This window comes from Colius striatus, chromosome Z (assembly GCF_028858725.1).
Source record: "Colius striatus isolate bColStr4 chromosome Z, bColStr4.1.hap1, whole genome shotgun sequence".
NCBI classification, from domain to species: Eukaryota; Metazoa; Chordata; class Aves; order Coliiformes; family Coliidae; genus Colius; species Colius striatus.
In genome coordinates this window covers 33,998,952-34,025,300 of record NC_084790.1, presented here as the reverse complement: position 1 = coordinate 34,025,300, position 26,349 = coordinate 33,998,952, and the positions used below count along the sequence as shown (strand labels likewise).

The following is a 26,349-nucleotide window of genomic DNA, read 5'->3' as shown; positions in this document are numbered from 1 at the left end:
GAATGTACCTTAGAAAGGATCTCAAAACTTGGACCAAACCTTTGGAACGGTATTGGAAGTATATAGGAGATGTAGATTGGTAGTTTAATTGGGACAAAAAGCCTAATTATAACATTAGCAGAGTCTAATTATAACATTAGCAGAGCCACTTGGATGTGCCTCACTGCCTTAAATCATAGTAAAACATCAATCCTAAATTTTACTTTGTTGGATGATGGAATATTGCAAGAAATAAAAAACTCAAATAGAGATTACGAACTAGAAATTCCATACCCAGGTTACATGACATGGGTCATATCAGGTGTATATTGGACTATCTTACTGCAGATTAGCACAATAACTAGATAAGCAACATAAGGATTATTGATCCTATGTCTTACATGGAAAAGGAGTCCAATCTAGGCCTGATATTTAGGACAAATTAAAATAGATAATAAAACTAAGAAAGACCCTGATACTTGGACAGGGCCTTCTGCAGCAGTGTAACCTAGTTGGAGACTTCAGAGTTTCCTATTACCAGGGCTAATGGTTTTAGAAAATCAAGTATTGATAGCAAATTTAATTTGGCAAGTAGAAACTTTGTCAAGAGCCACTCAAAAAGGATTCCAAATTATTAAGAAATAAGTCTAAGTTAATACTAAAATGAGACTATAAAGTAGACTAGCTTTAGATTTGCTATGAGTGAAAGAACAAGGAGTATGTGGATATCTTAAAGTAGACGAAGAACACCGCTGCATCCACATCTCAAATATAACCAGTAACTTGCAGGAACAATTAGATGAGAAAAGTATCAGAAAATATTGGAGGAAATGGGGATGCAGCTGAAAGTTATTAGCTTAATAAAATTAATAAATGGGGGTTGGACTAGATGATCTCTAATGGTCCAACCCCTACCATTCTATGATTCTGTTCTATGAACAGACTTTTAAGTCTGTCTGGCTTGGAAGGAATAATCTTCATAGTCGTAATCATAACTGTTTTTGGAACTTGCATGGGTTGTGTTAAAAAGAGGCATGCTAGGAGGAGAAATTCTGCCATGCACCCAGCACTGCAATAATCTAATGTCAGCTTTCTAAACTATCACTTGGTTTGGAGAGTTGTTTTGGTAACGGGATTTTTGGTAACAGGATGCCAGAGAGACTAACAGCATCACCTGGATGCATTGTGTTGTTTACAAAGAGCTCAAGGAAATGTGTTCTTACTGCTTCAGTGAGCCCATACAATGGCGTGCACTAAAAGACAGAAGTTTCCTTTTGCTCTTTCCTACCTATTTAAAGCCTTGCATGTTTTCTCTGAACTTCATTGCCCTGTCCACAGCCAAGTGCAGTTAACGACTGAATACTAATTTCATGGGTCTTGAAAGCTGTGCTTCTGGAAAGAAACAACTGAACCATGTCTAAAAAGAAATGTGGTTACTTTTTAACATAATGGCTTTGCATCTTCTTAAGGAATAGAAATATTACAAACAGTCTGAATAGAAGCATAAGGTGGTAAGATGGACCAGAAAAAGCACTTATGTGGCCTAAACATAGAACGGTACTCAGAGATTTATTACCCAATCTGTTGCATAACCATGATCCACTGGACACAGGCTCCTTGATGATTTTTTCTCTGGAGGCCTTAGGAAAGACTTTGAGGGATATAAAGTTATACAAAGCTTTTATCTTGAACCTACTCACATATGCCTTTTACATCAAGGCAGCTTTGCTTAATGACAGCTGTTCAAAAGCTCAGTATGAAGCACAAATCGACCAATCTAAGTGAAAAAGCACTCTTAAAAACATGGCAAAATGCATTTGGCTTATCTTCACACAAACCATCTTTTTTTATGTCGAGGGAAACAGCCCATAAGGAAAACTGATCTAGAATCCAGTTATAAGGTGCTTATAGAGTCTCATCAATAGCTATGAGAAGATGGCTGTAAACAGGTGAGGTACTACAATGGCATCAAGCTGTTGCAGTGCAGCTTTGTGTTTTAAAAAAAGACAATGAGCTAAGCTCGGGATGCCGACAGACAGAAACTCTAGGGGCACTGTACTTGTCAGAGTAGTGAAAAAACTGCCACTTGGCAGATAAAGCTAAGGAGTTGTTATGTATGCTTCAAAATCCATGGTCTTCATAGGCTGCACCTGGATGTGCTGAGGGAGCTGCCTGATGTTATTGCTAAGCTGCTCTCTGTAATTTTTGAATGATAGTGGAACACAGGTAAGGTGCTTGAGGACTGGAGGAAGGCCAGTGTCACTCCAGTCTTAAAAAAGGCACGAAGGACAACCCAGAAAACTACAGGCCAGTCAACCTCACTGGCTGACTCTCTTTCCTCTCTGGAAAGGTGATGGAACCTGGATACCATCTCAAAACACAGGAAGGAAAAGATGGTTATCAGGGGGAGTAAACATGGATTCACCAACGGGAAATCCTGCTTGACCAGCCTAATAGCATTCTATGAGGGCATAACTGGCTGGCTAGATGAGAGGAGAGCATCGGATGTCATCTACCTTGACTTCAGCAAAGCTTTTGACACTGTCTCCCACAACAATCGTCATCAGAAAGCTCGGGTAGTGTGGCTTGGATGAGTGGACGGTGAAGTGGATCGAGAGCTGGCTGAATGACAGAGCCCAGAGGGTGGTGATCAATGGCACAGTACTGAGTTGGACGCCTGTGGCCAGTGGAGTTCCACAGGGATGGGTTCTGGGGCCAGTCTTGTTCAACATCTTCATCAGTGATCTGGATGAGGGGACAGAGTGCACCCTCAGCAAGTTCCCTGATGACACCAAACTGGGAGGACTGGTTGATTCCCCAGAAGGCTGTGCTGCCATTCAGTGGCATCTCAACTGGCTTGAGAATTGGGCAGAGAGGAACCTCATGAGGTTCAACAAGGACAAGTGCAGAGTGCTGCATCTGGGGAGGAACAACCCCAAGCACCAGTACAGGCTGGGGATTGACCTCCTGGAGAGCTCTGTAGAGAGGACCTGGGAGTTTTGGTTGATAATAAACTGAACCATGAGCCAGCAATGTGTCCTCAGGGCCAAGAAGGCCAGAGGCATTCTGGGATGCATCAAGAGGAGTGTTTCCAGCAGGTCAAGGGAGCTTCTCCTCCCCCTCTCCTCTGCCCTGGTAAGGCCTCAACTGGAGTCCTGTGTCCAGTTCTGGGCTCCTCAGCTCAAGAAGGACAGGGAGCTTCTAGAAAGGGTCCAGCACAGGGCCACCAAGGTGATCGGGGGACTGGAACATCTTCCATATGAGCAAAGTCTGAAGGACCTGGGGCTGTTCAGCCTGGAGAAGGGAAGACTGAGGGGAGATCCCATCAGTGCTTATACATATCTAAAGGATAGGTGTCAGGAGGATGAGACAAGTCTTTCTGTGGTACCCAGTCACACAACGAGACGTTATCAGGCACAAGCTCAAACACAGGAACTTCCACTTGAATGTGAGGATAAACCTCACTCCTTGTGCAGGTGAGGGAGCCCTGGCACAGGCTGCCCAGCGAGGCTGCGGAGTCTCCTTCTCTGGAGGTTTTCAAACCCGCCTGGACGCATTCCTGTGTGACCTGATCGAGGCTCATCAGCCCTCCAAGTCCCCGCTCCGCAGCTCAACCACCACTGGACGCGTAACCTGAGCCCGCGCCCTGTGCTGCCCCATAGTGGAGGCTACTGGGAAACACAGCCCATCCCGCTCCGCCTGCCCGTCAGCGCTAGTGCAGGAGCCTATTTCCGGTTCGAGGTCACACCTCCCTCCGAGGGGTTGGCTGACCTGCAACCAATAGTAGGAGCTCAGTGGACAGGCATAGTGAGCGGTGGTTGGCTGGCGTCAGAGTAGGGGCGGGGAGAGGCAGCAGGGGGGGTGCGGAGATAGCGAGGAGCAGAACGGGTGTAGGGACGCGGTGGGCCGTCACTGCTAGGGAGGATGCGAATGCGCTCGGGCGTCTTCGCCTTCTCCTGCCTCCTGGTGGAGGCCCTGGGGGTCGCGCTTTTCCTCCGCGGCTTCTTCCCGGTGCCCGTCAGGACCCTTCCCCGGAGAGAGGCCCGCGGAAATCCTCCCGCCGAGCCGGCCCCGTCCGGCACAGGTAACGCGACAGCCCGCCCCTCCGCAGGTCGTCAGGCTACTCCCTCCCCCGTGGTCCCACACGGGCGGCTCCTGGTCACCAGGGCAACCGCCCCTCCCGTCCTGTGCCCTCTTCGCATCCCCTCCCGCATCTGTCGCGGTGACTCCCTGCCGTAGCCTGGCCTGGCGGGCCCCGTCTGCGCTCCCTCTTCAGCCAGAGTCTGGCGGGTTGAGGGACATGGCCGCGCCCTGGTGGGGCTGGGTGTCTGGCTCACTGGTGGTCCTTTTGCCGTCGGTTTGTGTTGGGCTGCGAGACTGCGGAGGCAAGAGCTGCCGGGGCGAGCCCCGTGCCGCGAGCCAGGCCCTCCGGTGCCACAGGACAGCTTTGTGTAGCGCCGTCCCACTTCCAGACTTGTTTCCGAAATAGTTTAGAACTTAACTAGTTTTGCAGGTAGCTAACGATCACTGCCAGCAGTGTCTCCACATGGTCACAAAAAGCCTTGAGCATCAGCGGTCATGTTTTTGGAGGATATGCATTTCTGTCGTGTTATTCCCCTTTCCCTAACTCTGGCACAACTGTCATACCCATGCTCTTTAATGGTAAGTTGTTTGCATTAAATAATACAATTTCCGTTAAAACGGTTCAAGTGCTGTGTTAATGTTGTGCTTGAGAATTACTATTTTTGTGATGCTCACTGTGGTATGCGTGTGAGACTTCAGCATCTCTGTAGTGAGGTGGGTTTCCTTCATAGTCCAATCAGTTTGCAAAGTGCACAGTATTACAGTCTCTTTACTGTTTCTCTGAAATTACGATTTCTGCAGGACCCGCTCTGTTCCTCTGCAGAAATTGTGAAATGAAAGTTTTCAAGCATCTTTTTACTGAAGAGCTGGTAGATTGCATGCAGATATGATAGGTGACTATCTTTTATGTCTGGTCAGAGATTGAATTACTGTGAAGAAGAGCAATGTGTACTTGAGTGTTCTTCACCAGTGTTTGGAGCTTGTGGGGTGAGGCTCCAGCAAATAGCACATACAAAGCTCTTTCTCAGGACATCTACTTACAGTTAAAGTGGTGGAACAGGACTGCAACTGCCATACTGGTTCTTGAACTGCTTTTTGTTATTGTTGTTTCTAAACTGTATGATGTTAACGACTGTTGGGACAGGCTTACTTAAATTGTGATAAAAAGTGGAGGGAAGAGAAGATTCTGTTATTTAGAGCATGGTGTGCTGATATGAGTTAAGCAGGAGCACTGAAAGAATCCAATCTGATAACAGACCTGAGTGGATGCTGCCCAATGGGCAGGTTCATGGAATCATAGAATGATAGGGGTGGGAAGGTACCTTTAGAGATCATCTAGTCCAGCACCCTGCAGAAGCAGGTCAACCTAGATCAGGTCACGTAGGAACATGTCCAGGTGGGTCTTGAAGACCTCCAAGGAAGGAGACTCCACAACCCCTCCGGACAGCCTGTGCCAGTGCTCCGTCACCCTCACAGTGCAATGGTTTTTTCTTATATTTAAATGGAACTTTTTGTGTTCCAGCTTCATCCCATTACCCCTCATCCTGTTGCTAGATACCATAGAAAAAAGGGATGTCCCAACCTCCTGACATCCACCCTTTAGATATTTGTAAATATTAATGAGATCTCCCCTCAGTATCGTCTTCTCTAGACTAAACAGCCCCAGTTCCCGCAGCCTTTCCTTGTATGAAAGATGTTCCAGTCCCCTGATATCTTGGTGACCCTGCACTGGACTCTGTCCAGAAGACCTCTGTCCCTCTTGAGCTGAGGAGCCCAGAACTGGACACAGGACTCCAGATGAGGCCTCACCAGGGCAAAGTAGAGAGGAAGCAGAACTTCCCTCGACCTGCTGGCCACACTCTTCTTGATGCATCCCAGGATGCCATTGGCCTTCTTGGCCAGGAGGGCACATTGCTGGCTCATGGTTAGTTATCAGCCAGCACCCTTAGGTCTCTCTCTGCAGGTTGCTTTTTAGCTGGGGATTACCAAGACTGTCACAGATGTTTGGTAGGCAGCTGAGTGAAATGTTGCATTTGCATGTGATTATTAGCAAGAGACTGACAAGGTGGGAGGGCAGAGTGTCAGACAATTGAGCTTTGTAAACGACTGGTTTGAGTTGAAAAGTATAAGTCTGTACTTGGGGGCTCTACAAACAGTTTGATCTTAGGTATGTCACCAGTAATCCTCAGTATGGGTAGGTAAAAATGGAATGACAGTGGAAGAATACTTCATAGTTCTTTAGTTCCAATTTGTCTGCTGAGTGATCTGTTGTCATGGTTTAGCAAGGAGCTGCTTTTGCTTGGTAACAGGGGGAGCGGGTTGCAGTGAAGACCCAGTAAAGAGTTCTTGGACTTTCCCCCAACTCCTGGTTTGACACTCACCTCTGGCCTGTGGGCCAGTCTGGTGCCTCTGTGATCACTATTTAAGGACAGGAATCTGAAGTGCTTAGGGGGAGGTGTAAGAGTGATACAAGATGGTGGTGGCCATGCAGACTCCACAGTCAGAGAAGAGGAAGGAAGGAAGAGCACCAGACCAGAGACCCCTCTCCAAGCCATGATGAGAGTGCAAGCTGTACGCCTGCAACCCATGGAGGGCAATGGCAGGACTGAGAGCCACCAGCAGCTCCGTATGAGTGCACCTGGATGGGTGAGGGACTGTGTGAGGGGGTGGCCATGGCGCAGGCTGCGCTGGAGAGCCTGCGCGCCGCAGAGCAGCCCCACACGAGAGGCAGAGAGGAGCTGCAGCCTTTGGGATGAACGCATGTCAGAGCAGCCTGTGCAGGGCTGCCATGTGTGTGAGGTACCCCACAGAGGTGCAAGGAGGACTGGTGCAGAGCCCACCTGTCCTGAGGAAAGGCAAAGGGCAGAAGCCATCAGAAATAGACTGACTGAAACCCCCATTCCCTGCCCCCCTAAGCCATTCAGCAGGGGAGGATATAAAAGACACATGGATCAGGGGAGGAGTGGGGAGAAGGTGATTTTAAAGGGCTAGTTGTACTCTTCATTGTTTCACCATTCTGTACTGTTTTGTGTTCGCTATGTTTTGGGGTTTTATGGTTATGCTTTAGTTGGTGTTGCATTAAATTATTTTCTGTTTTCTTCCCCAAGCCAAGTAGCCTGGTCTGTTTTGTCCTGGAGGATAAGTGGCAATTAAGCCCTCCCTGCCCTTTGCCAATCCTCAGTTCTTCGGTACTGGAGGCTAATCGTGGTCTTTTGTTCTTTGATGGGCCTAAGCCAACATCTGTTGGTCTGGATGATAAATTCTAATGGCAGGAAATGGCTTCCTAAACTATGACACAGAAGGTTTTCAGCTTACTTTAGATCTGTTCAGAAAATAATATTTCTTTAGTACTTCACTAAAGCACTAAAGTGGGCCATGAGTGCCATTAAATCCATGCTGTCTTACCTGTGGAATGACTGAAAAAATGGTGTTGTTGCTTGTATAATAGTGAATCTTTGCAGCACATCACTGTGGTATGTTTTTGTTAGTACCTATAATTTTCTTCCCTGCTTCCTTTAAAGTAGCTACTTTCTGAATAACCATAGCAGAGGTAAGTAGACATGCTGCATGCTAAGAGTTGCACAATGTATTACTTCAGCTATCCTATAAGAAGTGTTTTCAGATGTCTTGCAAGCAACTCCTCATTCCTTTGTAATTCTCAATAATTTGACTTACTAATTATATTGGGTAGTTTGGTCAGGTTTTGGTAGCAAGGGGCTACAGGGGTGGCTTCTTTGCTTCTTTAAACGAGGAGTTGCCAGAAGCTTCCCCTGTATCTCACAGGGCCAGTGCTAGTCAGCTCTAAGATGGACCTACCACTGACCAAGGCTGAGCCAATTAGTGATGGAGGTAACATTTTCGTGATTAATGTATTGAAGAAGGGGAAGAAATTGCTGTGCAGATGCAAAACTGCAGTAGCAGTAGAAGGGAGTGAGACTGTGAGTGGGAACATCTCCGCAGACACCAAGGTCACTGGAGAAGGAGGGAGAGGAGGTGCCTGGGCACTGAAAGAGAGATGCCCTTGCAGCCTCTGGTGCAGCCCATGGTGAGGGAGGCCCTGCCCCTGCAGCCCATGGAGGCCATGTTTGTAAGAAGCAAAACAAGTTTTCTCGGGAAAGACTCAGGTCAGACTCTGCAGTGAAGCACTTTTATAAAGCGTTCTTGCAAGAGCGGTGTCCTAGCTAGTAGGCACTCCTGATAGGTACAAAATTCGGCTTTTTATTCCTTAGCCCAGCAAGGTCCCTCCCTCCCATTGCTTAGGTACTCCAAGGTTTACAACTTCCCCGAGGTGACTACAAACTCCTCAGGGGATGTCTGGTTCTTTGTCATGATCTCATCTTGTCACCCAAGTCCAGGAAGAATAACATTATCATCTTAATCAGGGTTGCTTTCAGCATTTTGTCCTCATTGAGATTTCTTTCTATCCCCTGCTGAGCTGCTCTCCCCAGTTTCCTTATCTGGAAAACCAGTCACTAACAGTAGTGAGCCTGTGAATATCTACTTATTGGTGCTTATCTGTGTACCCAAAAAGGCAGTTTCTCAGGTTGGTTTTTGAAGTTCCATTATTAGACACAACATTGTCTGTGACCTTTCCAAATTGTTAACCACTTATGTAGAAACACTTCACTCTAAGGAAGTGCAAAACCCCTAACTTTATAAGATGAATGTACTGAGAATTAGATTCAACAGAAGAGATCTCTGAGTACAATCCATTCTGCTTTCATTTATCCTTCCGTGTTGTTTCCTGGTAGAGATACAAGACTTGTAGAAGTTGGGGTAAAAATTGCTGCTGTAAAAGCTAAATGTCACCATGTGGACCAAGATCAATGCAAATGAAGAGTTACTGAGGCCATCATTAAGACCATAAAAGAGAAAGAGATGTGTTTGGAGGCGTGACACTGCCTGCTACCCAGTGCACAGCAGCATTTTATTCTTCTTGTAGTACATAGCCTGTTCAGGGGATTCTGGAATTGTAATTTGGTCCTGTAGCTGCCATCAGAGAACTATCCTGGCATACAGTCTTCTACCTTGAAAGGCACACTGTGCACAAATATTTTTCCCTTGAAATTTAAATGAAACTGTATTTATTTTTAATTTTCCTGTTCTCCTATGGTGGGGTTTGATTTAGATTTATTGCTTGAGATATTGGGTAAAAATTGCAAAATTGTTAGCACAGGCACGTGCATCTTTTTTTCTAACAGCAGTTGTCTCTTAGATATATGTGGTTTGGCTTTACCAAACCAGAGAGAAGGTAGCAGCTATCCCATCTCATTTCTTTGACCATTCACTGTTTTGTAGCTTTTCCTTAGTTCTCCCATATTCATGGTGTGCATTTGATTCACGTTTTGTTTTCTGTCTTGTATGCTGTATTGAATTTTTTGTTACTATTGTGTCATTCCTGGGGTGGATGGCCCGAAAACTCAGCTTCTTCTGATTACTTCTTATGACTTCTATTGTTTACAGTTTCTTGCTTCTGAACGTAAAGTTACTGAGAAATTGGAAGGACTCATTTTTGTGGTGAGGTTGTCCTTTAACTTCTGTCTAACCATTGTTAAAATTTGTAAGTAACTTCCATATACTCTTTTGTTTTGTTCTTTAGGAATGGTTTCTAACTGGACCAAAATTCCACCACCAGTTTTCAAAAAAGTTGTCATTGTGCTGATAGATGCTTTGAGAGATGACTTTGTGTTTGGATCCAAAGGTAAACAATTCATGCCCTATACTACACAAGTTGTTGAAAAAGGGACATCCTACAGTTTCATTGCTGAAGCGAAGCCACCCACAGTGACTATGCCTCGAATTAAGGTAAGTGGGTTTTTTTACCATTTGGAGTTGTTTCATTTTAGAAAATTTTGAAGGCTTTGTTGTTTCATATGCTTAGAGTTGGCATAAAAGGAAGGTTTGCTCTGTTACTGCAATTTGTGGCTGAAGCTTACTTTGCTGTTGTAGTGTATGTGTGTCATGATTTAACTCCAGCCAGCAACTGAAGACCACATGGCCACTCACTCACTCCTCCCCCAAGAAATGTACTGGACATGACAGTCTATGTTTGCTTTTGTGGGCCAGCTGTGCTGGCCATACACCCTCCCAGCTCTTTGGGCACTTCCTTACTGACAGTCTGAGAAAATGAAAAGTCCTTCACTTAAATGCTACCTAGAACAACTAAAACATCAGTGTGTTATCAACATTATTCTTACATCAAATCCAAACCACAGTCCTGTATCAGCTACTAGGAAGATAATGAACTGTGTCACAGTGTGAACCAGGACAATGGGAAGGTCTGTGAGAACCAATTAAGGGCAGTTAAGGACCCAGGGCAGGCTTAAATTACTGATGTAAAGATTTTATTTGTAGTCACGGGAAAGCAGTAGCCTCACAGTTGTCAAATTTTCCAATTGTCTTCTTCCAAGAATATTTTTGTTGGTATATGCGTCCTTGTAACTTCTAATAGGAAAACCAGTTTAGTGTAAACTTGTTTTGTCATAGTAATGTTTTTGCAGAGCTTAGAAAGAAAATTGTGCCAAGTTCCAGGTAACTAAAAGATGAGTTGTGCTTGTGTCGTCAAAATACTTGATCATCTAGGCTTCTCAGTAATTGATCTGAGTGCCATTTCTTACCCTGAAGAAACTGAGGAAGTGAGCTGTACATCAGCTAGAAGGCCAGTGAGAGACTGGGGGAAGGCAGTCTGGTAGCTCTTAATAGGTGGGCATAATTGGATTTTCCAGAAGAGTCTTAATTACTGTTTTGAATGTGCTGCTGTTGTTACTGTTTTGTTAAGTCAATTTACTTAAGCCTTCTAAACTTTCATTTTGGTGATTTAATGAGCAGTTAACAAAGTGAATTTCAAATGGCATACAAGGTCAATTTGCTGTCCACTGATTAAGAAAATATTACTTTTATCTTTCTGTAAAGCAATTGGTGTCTCTGATATCATCTAGTACTGTGTTGTGGCAGGTGAGCTGATATGGCATGGCAGCTCATATGTTCTTTTACTCTATTATGCTTTTTTATTGACAGTGTAATTTCTCTGCCCTGTGCTTCATCGCCTCCTCTTACACTGGTACTGTCTTCTGAGTACTGGAAACTTTTTGGTTTCTGTTAACATGTCTCTTGTTTTACTTAGGCTTTGATGACAGGTAGCATACCTGGTTTCATTGATGTTATTGTGAACCTCAATACCCCGGCTCTGTTGGATGACAATCTGATATGGCAGGCAAAAACAGCTGGGAAAAGAATAATCTTTTATGGTGATGACACTTGGGTTAAATTGTTTCCAAAGCATTTTGTGGAATATGACGGAACAACGTCTTTTTTTGTGTCAGACTTTACAGAGGTGAGAGACTTTGTATAATACCAAGTTAAATTGTGTGAGTACAAACACATAGTGCCAACTTCAAAGAATGAATGAGTAAAACTATCCTTGTTCTGAAATATGAACCTGGCAATTAGATAGAAATTGGATTTGTGTGTATTGTTGCTATTGGTCATACAGAAATAAGCGTTTCAGTCCTGCATACATGTGGTGTGGGAAGTGTTTGGATGATATGGTGGCAGTCGGTTACTGTATAACTTTTCCAAATATGAGATTCTTACAAAACTTGTTGGGGTGGGAAATCAGTCCACTTGCTTTGTTTAAAAATTCCACTATCCACGTTTCCAGTTTGTGATTATGTTTGTGTTAGTGTATGCCATCTTTAAAAGGCATCCTCCCCACCCCCCAACCCTCTCGGTCTTAGGGTCCAACACTTAGAAGTGTTGTATACTTCTGTAGTTGCGATATGAATAGTGTGTCAGTGTGTTAACAAAGAGGCAGCATAGAAAGTAAACTGTGAAAGTTCTTAGTAAGGGCACTCTGAAAGAGTAAATGGTGAAGCAGTTTTAGTTCATATTTTGAACCTTTATGATTTATAAAACCTCAGGTAATTGACCTGCTGCTACTAATGTAAGCAGTTTGTTATCATGTGTAAGGAAGTTAGATAGGACCAATATGTGCATTAGAAGACACTTTTAATTGATTCATGTTAGAAGGCTTGCAGAAGTTTCAAATTGGAGTGGAAAAATGTGAGTGTGCTTATGGGTGTGCGATTACATGGTTCTCAAGAATTTTATGTGGTCTGTATGGTTTCTGAGTATAGTCCATTAAGCAGAAAGCTTTTTTTATTTTTCTAGGTAGCTGTATCAAGAGTCAACAAAGCAATGTTGCATGTGAAATGTTTTAAGGATTTTTAATATCCAAGGAGAAGCCAAAAAATGCAGCCAAAAATAGGTTGTCAGCCTAAGCTGGGGAACATGTGAGTTAGGCCCCAAATAGCACTTTTCAAATAATTTTTCTTTCTTACTCTGTTGTCACTTCCTTTTGCTCACAGCAAGTACAATCTTGTTGGGTTTGCAGACTAGCAAAAATTGAGTTGAAATAGCTCGAATGGGGTTTTTTTCCCAGTGCTTCCAAGCAGTGAAGAGAGGTTTCTCCCATTGAAGTGATGTGATGAATCAGGAGTTTGAAGGATGAAAGTGACTGAAAATGTCTTGAAAAATTTTTTAAGAGTATCTGTGGAAGTGTGGCAAACCTTTATCTCTGTTTCTATGTAGTTGGATGTCTCATAACCAGAAGAGAGTGAAATTGGGGAAAGAATCTGTTTTGTAAGACAGATTTTTTTGGCTTCCAGGCATTGAACTAACCAGTCTGGGTATTTTTTCCCTCCCCCCCAACTTATCTCATTTTAAGTGACTGTAATTCTCTTTTGCTTCTACAGAATTTTCATTGATAATGTTATCTAATTTTTCTGTGCTTTTTATAACAGGGAAATTACTTTTACCTTTTAATTGTTTTCCTTTTATATCTGAGGTTGATGATAATGTTACCAGGCATTTGGATAGAGTCTTAAAGAGAGAAGACTGGGATCTCCTAATACTGCATTACCTGGGTTTGGACCATATTGGACATATAATGGGGCCAAATAGCCCATTGGTGGGACCAAAACTTCGTGAAATGGATAACGTCTTGAAAAAAATTCATATTTCTCTTCTTTCAAAGGTAATACAGCTCCTTCTTGGATCAAGATCTGTTAGCTGTGAACTGACAGACCTAGATGAAAGTGGATATTATTCTGTTTGTTTTTATTTTCGTGGACAGTTACCAGTTTAGTGTAGCATTTAGGGTTACTGTCTGACCCTAGAAACATCTGTTAGCAGTCTGTTATGAGCAGCTGTGGTAAATAAGTGTCCCTTGGTGTGTGGGAAGAAGAGGCATGCATGCTCAAATTCTCTTAGCACTCATGAATTAAAATGGAGGCTGATCTGCTTTCAGGTAATGAATTCAGCAGAAGGAGTAATGAATGTGCATAGCTGCTTGCTCAGATTTCTACAACTGGGAAGCTTGTTTGATTCTTAGATACTGAAAAGATTCAAATGGAAATAGTGGTTGTAAAAACTATTTTTCTTACACTAAATATAGCATGTAAATTATTGAATCTGAATCTAGTTTTAGATTTGAAAATATAGGGTGTCACTTATGAGTATTCCAATACCAATTCTAAGTGGCCTGAAGCTTTTTTCTTGTTGCTTCTTGACAACTGCAATTCAGAATAGCTGTTCATAAAATTCAATGTATTTTGAGACAAATGGATACCACTGTATGAAAGAGAGGTTAAATTCTGCTTGTAGAAGTTACAGTCCTGTGAACATGGCAGTGGTTAGTATTTCTTGCTTTTGCCAACAGTATGCAAGCTTTTCTCTGAGATTTAGAGTAGGGACATAATAAAGACTTTACTTTTTGGATACCACAGGTACTGGTAATAACTATAGATGCCAAAAAGCTGCTTTGTTATGGAATGACAATGTTTTATTTTCTGATGTTCTGATTTGTTAGCTCAAAATTGCTGGACAGGCCTCACTTATGCTTCTGTTTCTCAGTCTTCAGAAAAACAAACATATTTTGACATCAGTCATGTCAGGTTTCGACCCTAAAAGTGCCCGAGAGGCTAGAGACTATTGGAAATATGATTACATTTTGGTATTAAATGTCTATTGTATTAACATACACAGTATTAATAATTTAGCATTTATATTAAAAACTCAATGAAGCTACTTGGAGCTCTTGGACTCTTTATTTTCTTCCCACAATATGATGACTTTTATTTAATCCTTAGTTGGTTTCTTGTGACTGTAAATGAGGGGTTTTATTAAAGCATTTTTTTGGTTTTGTAACATACTGACAAGTATATTAGCTACTGGTATGTCCCTTCACTGTTAAAATTAATATTACCCGATAACACTCAGTTGCAGACATCTGTTGTAATCTGCCCTAGGTGTCCTGAGACAATTCAAAACATGGATTTTGAGAAACGTTCATATATAAAAATTATTACAGGTAGCGATGCATTATATATGTGCATCTTGTTTGTACAGGAACTTAAATGTATTTCTGTTACTTGCAGGAACAATCTTCTCTGCCCAATTTGCTAGTTGTTTGTGGGGATCATGGGATGTCTGAAACAGGTAGTCATGGTGGTTCTTCAGAAGGGGAAGTACACACACCACTGCTGTTTATCAGCTCAGCTTTTGAAAAGAGAAGTGGTAAGGATCAAAGAAGCTTGACCTTTTTTCAGAATACACTGCCATCTCTAACTTACATTAGATCTAGAATTCTTCCTGAAATTGTTTTGGTTTTTTCTACAGATACCTGAAAATGCCCATTTTGTGTGACTTGAAACTCTGGTTTTAGTCAGAGTCTGCATCTGTGTCATGGTGAAACCATGACTTAGACACTGACAGAACTGAGTATTTCCTCAGACTACAACATTTGCAACTGTCCTACTTGACTGTTGAGAGCTAATGACAGCTATTGTAGGAGTTCTGTGATACTGGTGAATGGATAGGATTAGAAGTAAAATCCTATTTGAAGTGATATTTTGAGTTTTGTCTTTCTTGGCCAGGATTATTTTCCTTTTCTTCCCTCTCCAACAACCAGGATAAAATAATGAATGACATTTTCTCATCCTGAGTGTAACAGGGAAGAGGAAGAATTGCTCTTGTGAAAGGGTGAGAAATGACAGCACTGAAAACATGACTTTTGATTGCTAAGCATTAAAGAAAAAATATGGAGCATCAGTGTATTTACTGTATTGGCAGGCAGTTAATTTTAAATGATTGATGTGAGTTTATCTGTTTCTGACTTGTTCCTACTTGTATTATATAGCTTGAGGTAAGAAGCAAGAAGGGAATGGTGTGATAGAAAATCTGTAGCTTAAATTTTTAGCGTCGTGCTTAAATAAACTCCATAACTGAGTTAGTGAAATGTAGTTACACCAGGAGTGAGTATTTTCTTCAAAATAATACTTCCCTCTGCCATTTATTGTGCCTCTTGCTCATTTCCATCTGATTTCCTTGCTTTTAAAGCCTGTTTGCAGAACCTTACTTTGTTTTGCATGGAGGTTCCTGCAGTGCAGTGGAAGTACATTTATCTGTCATTTATAAAGCTGTTATCCAGCTGCAGTAGACAGCATTGCTTGAGGAGTCATTGAACTCTTTTCAGATATAAAAGCAGAACAAAGTCAAGAGCTGACCAAAGCTCTCAAGTAAGTTTTTGCTTTATAAATTTCACCAGAATGTGTTGACAACCAGGCCACGTGAATGTAGATTCTGCAAATGAGATCTCTTGTTAATTTGGTACAGTTTCTGTTAGGTTTAAACTGAACGTGTAGTTATGCAATAGAGTGAAATAGAATCACAGTCATTCTATGTGTATCTATGCACCGCTATTTTGAGATTGCATCTGTAATGTTTAATGATCCCCATATAAATATCCAGCAGCTTGCTTCTCGTTGCTACAGTAACTAGAATTTCTAGTGACTGCTTCTTGTGATCCCACTGTAAACAAAATGTGCTTTGATTAATTTAGTAGACCTCAAAATAGTAATCCTATGGGCTTTGTGCATTTGGTATGCTCTCAGAGTATTACTTGCTTAGTCTTCTACAGAGATGTGTCACCTATGATTGGCTAAATGCATTTGGTACTTTGCCTTTTCTTAACCAGTTAAGAACTTGCCTTCAAAGATGAAATCTGAAAACTGCTGACACACAGGCACTCATGCTAAGAGGCTTTAGGGATTACAGATGGCATTCTGTACAAGTGTGGGATTAATTGGAGCTAGACAAGAAATGAAAGAAGTTCTAATGCTCTTAAAGAGAGCCTTGAGATTAATAATGACTGTATGTAGAATTCTTTCTGTGCCATACTTAGGTCAAAACACTCAATGCTTTTTTGTAACAAAAAGAAGAAAGTAAAAGCCAAGTAGAAAATTACTGTTATGTAACTAGTAAAGCACTCAAAGAAACAACTGACAAGACAATCTGAAACAAAAGGTTGCTGACATTAGTGAAATGATTTACAGGTATATATGTCTGTGGGACTGATTGCAGTAAGGTAACAGGATCCTGTGCAGAACCCTTAAAAAATCACTGGGTTTGACTGCACGGACATTGGAGCCTCAGTGTTCTTTATCTGACCTCTAATTCTGTTTACTTAGCAACCTGGTATTAAGTAAATATTGAGCTGTTGTCATTGTATCAAGAAGCTTCTGGAATGCTGTCAGCTTTATTTTAGGTTCTCATTCTTTGTTCATGCATTAAATGAGCGTACTGTAGTGCTTTCTGTTCTTTCTAATGTAAAAGTTATCACAGTCCCATAGGATGTAGGCTGGAACTGAATATTAAGATGATCTGGACCATCTCTTTTTTTACTTGTACAACATTCATGTTGTTTACAGTAGTTGCTAGCACTGAAGAGTGATACTCACTGAGAATTGAATAAGTTTTGTTTTTTCAACAGCAGAGAACAGCAGTTGAAAAAGATCATCTCTCTGTAGATCACTTGAAACAGCTGATTGCACATGGATGAAAAATTTTGAAACTAAGAGGATGCCAGCTGTCTTAGGATGGGCCTGTTTTTTTAATATTTACTTCCTTCTTCTTTTCTTTTTTTTTTTTAAATTCTAGGTCCTCTAACCCAACCTGAACTTGTGCAACAAACTGATTTAGCTAGCACACTGGCAGTAAGTCTTGGTCTGCCAATTTCAAGAAACAGTGTTGGGAAGCTTATATTGCCAGTTGTGGGAGGCAAGACAATGAGAGAACAGCTGCGTTTTGTACACTTGAATGGGTTCCAGCTTAGCAGACTGCTGCAGGAGAATACACCTGCATATGAAAAAGGTAAGTCATTTGAAAAAACACAGTTGGGCTTTTAGGTACCAGAGTATAGTGTGCCACTGAAAATTAGTCCTTCAGTTGAGAGCAGTGTTCAGAGAAATGGTACTGAGTTCAGCCTTTACTGTAACCTACTCTGGCACACTGACTCTGAATAAAGTGTTTTTAATGACCAGTACTACTCATAGTAGAAGAGTATGCAAGAGAGAAGAAATAATGATGAAAGAGTAAAGTAAAACTGTCAGTGTAGTTAAGTCTTTGTGGTTTCATACCTGCCATTTGTGAGATATCTTACATAAGGCACCCAATTGGAGCTATTTTGAAGAATAACACAATGTTTAAGTAAAAAGATGCATCAAGTAAAGCTGGGAGACAATTTAAAGTAGGTTATCTTTTTAATGACTTGTGGAAACAGACTCTATAACTCGAAGAGTTACAAAGAAGGTATGTTTATTTGGCGCTGGGCGCACGGGGGATCTCTCCACCACAAACTTGCACACGCAACTTATTGCTTGATTTATTTTCGCTACAAAGTTACAAAATCATATGATGACATTATCCGCCTAGACAAAGACACAACCTGTCCCCCCTTTCGCATGTAAATTAGGTATTTTCTTCCTTTCATTTGTGTGATGTCTCCCAGTGATAGTCGCTGATGGTCTTTTTGGGGCCTTGGGGGATGAAGGCTGTTAAGTCTCGAGTCTTTCTCACCCCTGATCTTTGCACAACTTCAGATATCCCTTGGCCCCTCACAGAACCGGTTTCACTCACTTTTCTGCCTCCAAGGAAGTTGGAGGACCCCGGAGGTATTGTATAAGCAGATAAGCATGACCTTTTTACAGTTGTGTGTGCAGATAGTTTTGTCTGTATGAGATAGCTTTAACAGTTAAACTTTATACTACTGCAATAAGTTAGTATAAGGTTTATTAATACATGTCAGTATAAAGCTCCACATCATTATTTCATTCTTGTGTGTGAATTTACATGGAGCAAGAACTTAAAGAACTGCAAAGCTGCTTTTTAAAAATATGAACATATGTGCATATATATATTTTTTTGTGTGTGTGTGCGCATTTGGTGGAAAGAACAAAAAGAAAGTGGAAAAAGAAACTGAACCTATGAAAATGTAGTAATTCTTTAAGAACTGTGATGCAAACTGTAATATAAGTGAGCATGTTAATATGATAATTATGTGAAAAAAAAGAGAGGATAAAGGAGAATATTTTACCATGGATATTACAAAATGTTATCTTAAAGTGACTGTGAAGCTTGAAGTACTTCTCACATGATTTATAATCTGTTGAATCATTAAAATAACAATGAGAATGCAGAGCTGTATTACAGCTATGAATAATTAAAGTAGATAACCATGTAAAGTTTAGCAAGATGATCACTGTAGGTCAAGAATTAATTATCTTTCAACATTATGGGTTCTAATCATAATTAAACCCTGTCCAGGAGCCTAACAAAACAAATGCTGCTTATGTTAGCAATATGTAAATAGCAGGAGCCATGCTCCATCTATTCTGATAGTTTTTTCTGCACAGATTTCCTCACTTAACCCATTTGCATCAAATGAGGAAACTTGCCTTGTTTGTGGAGTTCAGCATATGGCTGTGTTACTGGAAATTACAACACAAAACTCCATGTGACAGTATTTCTGCAAGCATGAGTGAAACAGACTGAAATTTCTACCATCTTCTGGATATCTTCACTTTCATTTAATTTTTGTCCCGGAACAGCTTAATTTCAACTCCTTGTTTTCATCTGAGAAAAAAAAAATGCTGTGGATGGAAATACAAGAAACTTTCATGCTACTTGCTTGTGACTGCAAACTGCTATTAGAAGTGCTACCCTACTGGAAAGGGTTTGAGGGGCTAAGCATACATGATGAGTTTCTCTCCTATCAATAATGGAAAGTCTCAGTAACATGGAATTAGATCCAAGCCATGGTAGATTTTTTATTTTTAAAGTCTTGAGGTGAATTCTGCCTTTTGCTGTAAGCTTCTTAGAGGCTTTTGTTTTTCTTAAGAGTGTCCTAGATGGGCAAGGCTGTTACTCAACACTTTAGTCAGGACCCTGGCTGAATAACCAAACCACACAGTTACTCACTGCTCCCCTCCTTAGCAGGATGGGGAGGGGAATCAAGAGAGTTCTAGAACTTTGGGGGCTGAGATAAGGACAATTTAACAGAAACCACAAAGAGCTGGCAGTTACAATGATAGCCAAAGACACGGAAAAACGAGCAATGGTCGGTGTACCTGCTCACCGACTGCAGCCGGACGACAGATCGGCAGTTCCTGCACCTGCCGCGGCCTAGCCCTGGCCACTGCCCTGATATCCTGAGCATGACAAGGGATTGAATAGCCTGGCCACGCCCCCGGCGGCGGCTGGGGAGAGTTAACTCTATCCCCGCCAAACCCAGGACAGCGTTTTAAGTGTATCTGTTAATAAAGAGCAGAATGGAAGAAACTCACTCACTAATATGACTAAAAGACTAACGTCTTTCCCCCCCACCCTCAATATTTGTTCATACAAAAATAAATTTTCAAACCAAGCAGTGGTACAGCGTTTCATGGAAACTGGGTTTTGATTTATTGAGATACAAAGGAATCTTCAGATAAATAAAATTTTAAATAACTTTGAAGATTGACCAAGGGCTTGATAACTGTAAAAGCAGTCTGGGAAAGGAGAAAAAAACAACTGGCAAAAATGAAGCTGAAAGGAGAAGTATCTAGAAACACACTTTAAATTTCCAAGTGAATTCATACCTCAGTGTAAGGTAGCTGTATATATCTAGGAATGTTTTCCTCATGTTCTGAACTTCTGAACATGCATCTGAATGATGAATTAGTATTGTTTCTTTAAAAGGCACTTCACAATGGAATGAAGAGTCATGCTTGAGAGCAAGTTTTATGCCGTTGTTTAAAGGAGTGTCTACTTGTCAATTTGGAACTAATCCTGAACCTATATTAGATACATGTGTTGATTGAAATATTTTGTTAACAGGAGATTTATATACTAACTGTGGCTGGAACTAAGTGAAATTGTTATCAAACAGATTCTTGGGAAGCGTAGCTGTTTGCTTGTGATAGCATTGGAGGGAGACTAAAGCAGAAATTGCTGATGTAATGCTATTCAGGTAAATTACTGCAGTGCTTTGGAAAACCTGTAACAAGGCAAGCTTATCTTGGATTTTGTGTCAAGTTTAACTTGTCTTTGAATATCTCGTGCAGGAGTGATTTGCAAATGTTACCTACCACTTACCAAAATGTGTCTTCAACAACCCACAATCAGTGACCCTTCTCATTTTATACTTACGCATGCAAGTATTCCACTAAACAGATATTGCTGGAGTTCTCAAAAAAAATTTATTCCTTTTTGCAGGATCTTTTAATTGTTCACTTAATATATATAAAAGAGATAAATGTGGATTTGACTAAAACAGTCATCTTTCGTAACATGGAGAGAATGTGTTTGATGGGCAGTAGCATGGAAAGAAGTAGATGAGAATGAAATAAAAATCCTAAAAAGAACCAAGAGGGAGACTGGGCAAAAGCATGAATAGGGTACAGAACAAGAGCAGAAGATGTGGAGAGAGTTTATTTATATTTCAGAATATATCTGGAACTCTTATTTCAATGGTCTGTTTAAAGAAATAGTGTTTTAGCTTTGTGTTACCTACTGACTCTTGTTAGCATTGCAGGAAAATTGAGGCCTCTAATATGGTGTATGTGTATTTTGGTGTTTTGATCAAGAGATCAGCTATTTGAACATTTCCCACTTGGTTTGTACAATAATGAGTGTCTCCAGTATAAAACATGACTTTTTTCAGGATTTAAAACGTTTGAATAAGTTTGTCCTGGAAACTTTGTAAGAGTAAATAGATGTTTTAATTTGTTTGGGTTTTTTTAGATATATTGACATTTTACCACATTAGGGATCAGTTACTTTTATTTTGAGTTAACTACCTCATTATAGTGTTGATGCAGGAAGATAATGTAACTTTCCAGGTGTGAAAAAAGTTTCAACCCTATAGCATTATTTTTATACCATACATGCAAATTTATATATCATTTGCAGACATGACCACATCTCTAATCCTCCTTTGTTCATGGATTCTCTTACATATTTTCTTTTCTTTTTGTCCCCTGCTCTCCTCCTTAGATCCTGGATATGAACGTTTTAAGATAGCAGAAAAATCTCACAGTAATTGGATCAAACTGTATTTAGAAGGGAATAATTCAGAAATACTCTTAAATCTTGGCAAAAAGGTCCTGAAGCAATACTTGGAAGCCCTGAAGACTCTGAGTTCTTCACTAAGCAAACAAGTGGCACAATATGACATGTATTCAATGATGGTGGGGTCTGTGATCATTATGGAGGTATGAAAATACATAATTATCTTAAAAAGCTAAGTGCACACCCATAAATGTTGCTGGTTTTTGACTACTTAGTGCATAGTCTTGCTGGTCTTTTTACCTAGTATGAACTGTTAAAGTTGGCTTTCTGCTTGAATGAGTTAGATATTCTTTTTAAAGTGTAACTTGGCCTTTAGAATGATTCATGAGAGCTTTTGATATAAGCTCTTTATGTTTTGTTGTAACTAGTTACAGTAAATATGTGGATGTGCTATAACTTAAACTTCTCCCATATTTGAATTAACCTTAACATTCTCCCACTTTTTGAGTACCCTTGCTGCATTTCAACAAAGTCTGACATATACATTCCTGCCTGTTCCTCTTCATCTAACAGTGAGTGCTGTCCCTCAGAACAGGCAATACCTTATGTGGGCAATTTTCACAATTCCAGGAATTGTTCTTTGTACTGATAGGTGTACAGCCCTGAAATAAGCACTTGCTGTAAGGTGTCAGATTGCCACTTCATATCTCATGTAGGAGTAAAGATAAGATATCCCATGTCAGGAATTTTAAGTGGTTCCTTGCAGTTGATATTTTGGGCAAATCTCAAATGCTGGAAATGTACTCTGTGGTAATGCTTTGAGAACCATCCAGAAGAGTTCCCTTGCCTGGACACGGACCCTTTATGACCTAAATGACATTCATGTCAACTTTTGTAAGAGTAAATGTGATTCCCAAGGAGGAAATACATTCTGTTTTTATAACCAAGCCAACTGTGGGGAGTAGAATGTGAAGGAAGACTGCAACACATTAGATTTTTTTTTTTTTTTTGAGTCTACTTTACTATACCTCACTGTAGTATGGGAAAAATTTAGGCAGAGGTCTTCACAAGTGACTGAAAGATTACAGACTAACAGTGATCTGATTCGTTTTAATTTTGCCTTAGTACAAGCTGATTGAACTCAGTCTAGGTCCTGCCTCCATCTCTGCCCCTTGCAAAGCATTTTAGCCTGTGGCTGAGTTTTCCTTTTACTTGTAAGGCTTGAACGAAATTACTCAAGATACTCTTCATCTCCACTGCTACATTTATGTGAGAGGAAACTTGGAATTCTGCCTGGTTTGTACGCAGATTAAAGTGAAAGTGATGTGGAGAGGTGTATAAAAAAAAAAATACCAGGAGAATTCATAAGCTGGGAATACAGTGTACACTTCTGTGATAGTATGAGAAGTTTCCCTAATCTAGGTATCTATTTAACTCAGCAAAATCTCTGTGTATGTATATCTTGTACATTGTGAGATACGTTATGTTTGGCACAGAGTGGGTGTGTAACTTTAGGCATTTATGAGTGACAAATACTGGGACAAATTTATTTGCTTAGGAGCTATTTTATATACTGGGAGTTAAAGCTCTTATCTCACAGAGATTGAGTATTATGCATGTGATCAGTTACCACAGGGAAGGAGTGCCTGGTAGTTTATTAAAGTCTGGTAACCAGTATGTCTAAGCCCTTAATAAATCAAAACACAATCTTTGATTCTCTTATTTGTATGATAATATCTTACTGGGGACTAAAAGTTTGTTTTTCACAGTTTTTTTTTAATGAAGTATGTATACTAGCAGAGTGACAACAGTATGGGGGTTTTTTGTGTATGTGAATTCTCACTGTATGTTTTAGCTAACCCAAATTCTTTAGGTATTCATTCTCGATTTTTTTTTCCAGGTTCTTCTGCTGCTTTTGCTTAGCATTCCAAAAGCCCTGAGCAGCCAGGCAGTATTTGAAGTGCCTCTCTCCCCTCCACTATTCTCTCTGCTGTTTTACTTGATGTGTCTGGTGCTTTGTGCAGTTCACGTCATAATATGCACATCGGCAAAAAGTTTATGCTATTTCTGCAGTATGTCCTGGTTAATGGCAGTTGGAGTAATGATGCTGATTTCTGCACTCATGTGTATTATTTTATCTGCCATTATGAGGATCTTTGAGAGTTCCAGACTTCCAGTGAAGGTGAGAGCATGTGTTAATTATGGTTCAAAATGTTTTGCTCTTTATGGCATACTTTAAGATAAAGTTTTATTAAATTTTTCTCTGTATGTACTTAAAGAAATTGTTAATTGTAATTTGAATTTTTCCAAATTGTAGTTGAAACATTTGTTTACTGTGTTTTGATACCAGTTGCTATAGTGAAGATCACAGAAATGCTTAGTTTTACATTACTGTAAGAAATGTTCTAAATAGTATTAATTATTTTGAAGTTGATATTATGACATCAGGGACAGTTACACTATGTACAAATCTTAGGCTGTTACACAGTGAGGTTTCACAATTGCAATGAAAGCAGTTGTGATATTTTGAAGTAATATTCACTGATGATGATCTGTCGTTTTGGTGATGATCTGTTCTTTCCCAGATATCTCAGACTTTAATGCTCTACAACTAAGAAGAAAGTACTTTGCCAGTACCCTTTCTTATATTGATAGTCTCGGTGCTTTTTTAAAAATAATTTTGAAGCTGTAACTTGAAAAGAAGAGAGAGATTAATTTTGCTCCCTCTGTTAAAGTTTTAAAGTTTATCAAATTTTAAGAAAGTGTGCTTGTTACGGTCTTTGGGATGCTTAGAAATGTTCTCAGTTGTGCAAGTAGTTACCTTCTGTGAAGTACTTGATGAGTCTTAGTGTTGTATTGAATAGAATTATGGTAGTTCTGAGGAAATGGATTTGCAATGTCTTAATCTTCTTTCACTGTGTAACTTAATATGCCAAGAACTGTCAGTCACCACAAAAACAGCTTCTGTTTTTTTCTTACACTCATTAGTCAGAAGGTCTCTGAAATTTACTAACTTTAACACTTGTAGCAGTCTGTTCAGTAGGGCAACTGTTGTGCATTACAGTCCTCCATCAATCTGGATTTCTTTCTGTCATGTTTGGGCTCTTAGTACCTTTATTTGTTGTCTAATCTATGTTAAGTACATGACTGTAATGAACTGATAACATTCTTCAAATTGCCGCTTTTCTGAGAAGCCTTGAAATAAGTGTAGTGTCTTTCTCTCCTAAAGCCAGCTCCCCTACTCCCTGGACCTTTTCCATTTTTCTTTAGTGCAATTAATTTCAATGTATTGAAAGTGATTAAAAAGGTAATTGTTGATAGAACATGGTGTTTCATTCTTATGTTTATATTTATTGGCCACATAAGCTTTAGGAGTGTCTGTTGATCATTTATATAGACTAACAACATCTGCTTGTTGAAATCAGAGAAAAAATTTTCATCTCATGTATACCTGCTAATATAGCCTTGTAAGTGCAAATCACAGTTTACTTTTGTTATCAAAAATTTTTGTGTCAAAGTAGTGTTAATGTTTTGCTGCTAAAGCTTTTGTGTTTTATTTTTTTAAAGGCAAATGAAAAAGTAAAATTAATAGATATGGATGTAGAAATCTGAATGAGATTTCTAGTAGTACAGTTGACACTGTTGATACTTAGGGGCAAGTTCGTTTTTGAAAGGGCTTGATTCACTTCTGCCATTTCTGAATTGTTCTGCTTAGGGCCTTTGTTAAACAGTTTTCTGTATTTTGTTATAAATGAGGTAGGAAATTAGAAAATAAAAGAATATGATCTTGAAATAATAATTAGTGATCCAGTGAATTCCGTAGAAACTTATTGTTTACTTGCTGTACAATGATAACTATGTGCAATGATAACTATGATAACTGTGCAACTATGGAAGACACAATTGTCACTAGTTTTTCTATTTCTAGCAAACACTTAAGAACCTAGAAATGATGACTAGGCCCTTGTAATGACGTCTAGGCCTGTGTAAAATTTACAGACCTTTCACTTCAATCGAGTTGAGAGCAGCGACAACAAATTATAGCTTTCTGCTTCAGGTTGATTGTCTCAAAGCAGTTCAGCTTGTCTGTGATCAGAAATCGTTCTTATATGGCTAAATATGTGTTAATTCCTTGTGACATGCAGTACTTCATGAGTACCTTTGAGTTTGTGACGCAGGAAAAATTCTACTAGATCAAAGACTGGAATCTGGGAAAGTACTGTTCTTCTTTGGTTATTAATAAATTTAAAATAGGCTGTTATCAAGTGTTAGTTGACAGGTATGAGCTCTGCCTTTTCAGTTTTGCCTGAGTCTTAGGGTTTCATTCCCATCTATTCTTGGCATGTTTTCATCCTTGTTGGTGAGAGCTGCTGTTGTAAACAGCTTCCTGCAGGTGGCTTCCTACAGCTGCTCTGTCAATGATCACAGCAGCAATTGCAAGATGTCTCCTGGTATTCAGAACTTGAGTTAGGTAGAAGGGCTTTGCTTATGAAAGGATTTAATTGCTAGTTCCCAGAAGGAGGCAAATAATTCCTCAGGGAACACATAAAAAGAAGCACCCTTGTAATCCATGCTATTCCACTTGTAGAATGAATCTTTCTGAGGAACTTTTCCATAACCATAATCTGTTGGCTGTTGCTGATGATTCCACCTAATTAGGTGAAATAATAGGTTCCTGCCCATAATGTATGAGAAGTCTTCTCTGTCTCTGCTATTTCAGTTGTCTTCCTTCTCCACCCTTGCTTTGTCTGCACATCTGCCTTTAAACAGATTTTGTCTGTTTTGCTTTGCCTAAGCAAAACCAAACAAATAGATTAGAAATTATATCCAGGATATTGTATCCGGTGTCATATCTTTGCTTCCATCACTCCATATTCTGCATATGAGAAACCACTGCAGCTG

General features: G+C 40.2%; 1 protein-coding gene across 13 annotated transcripts in view; it reads left to right on the top strand.

Moving 5' to 3' along the window:
- The first annotated feature begins 3,849 nt into the window (after positions 1-3,849).
- PIGG (phosphatidylinositol glycan anchor biosynthesis class G (EMM blood group)) overlaps positions 3,850-26,349 on the top strand; it is an 88,759-nt gene continuing 66,259 nt past the window's right edge. For 12 of the 13 annotated variants that reach the window (XR_009820845.1, XR_009820844.1, XR_009820842.1 and 9 more), the window contains exons 1-8: positions 3,850-4,063; positions 9,662-9,867; positions 11,186-11,395; positions 12,908-13,096; positions 14,499-14,637; positions 17,059-17,271; positions 21,433-21,650; positions 23,348-23,629. Coding sequence is in view for 9 of the 13 variants with exons in the window: in XM_062018132.1 (XP_061874116.1) it covers positions 3,904-4,063; positions 9,662-9,867; positions 11,186-11,395; positions 12,908-13,096; positions 14,499-14,637; positions 17,059-17,271; positions 21,433-21,650; positions 23,348-23,629 (1,617 nt within the window). In the remaining 4 variants the exon portion in view is untranslated. Of the gene's footprint in view, positions 4,064-4,519; positions 4,642-9,661; positions 9,868-11,185; positions 11,396-12,907; positions 13,097-14,498; positions 14,638-17,058; positions 17,272-21,432; positions 21,651-23,347; positions 23,630-26,349 lie in introns of those variants that run through there. The other variant, XM_062018128.1, reaches the window with a different exon arrangement.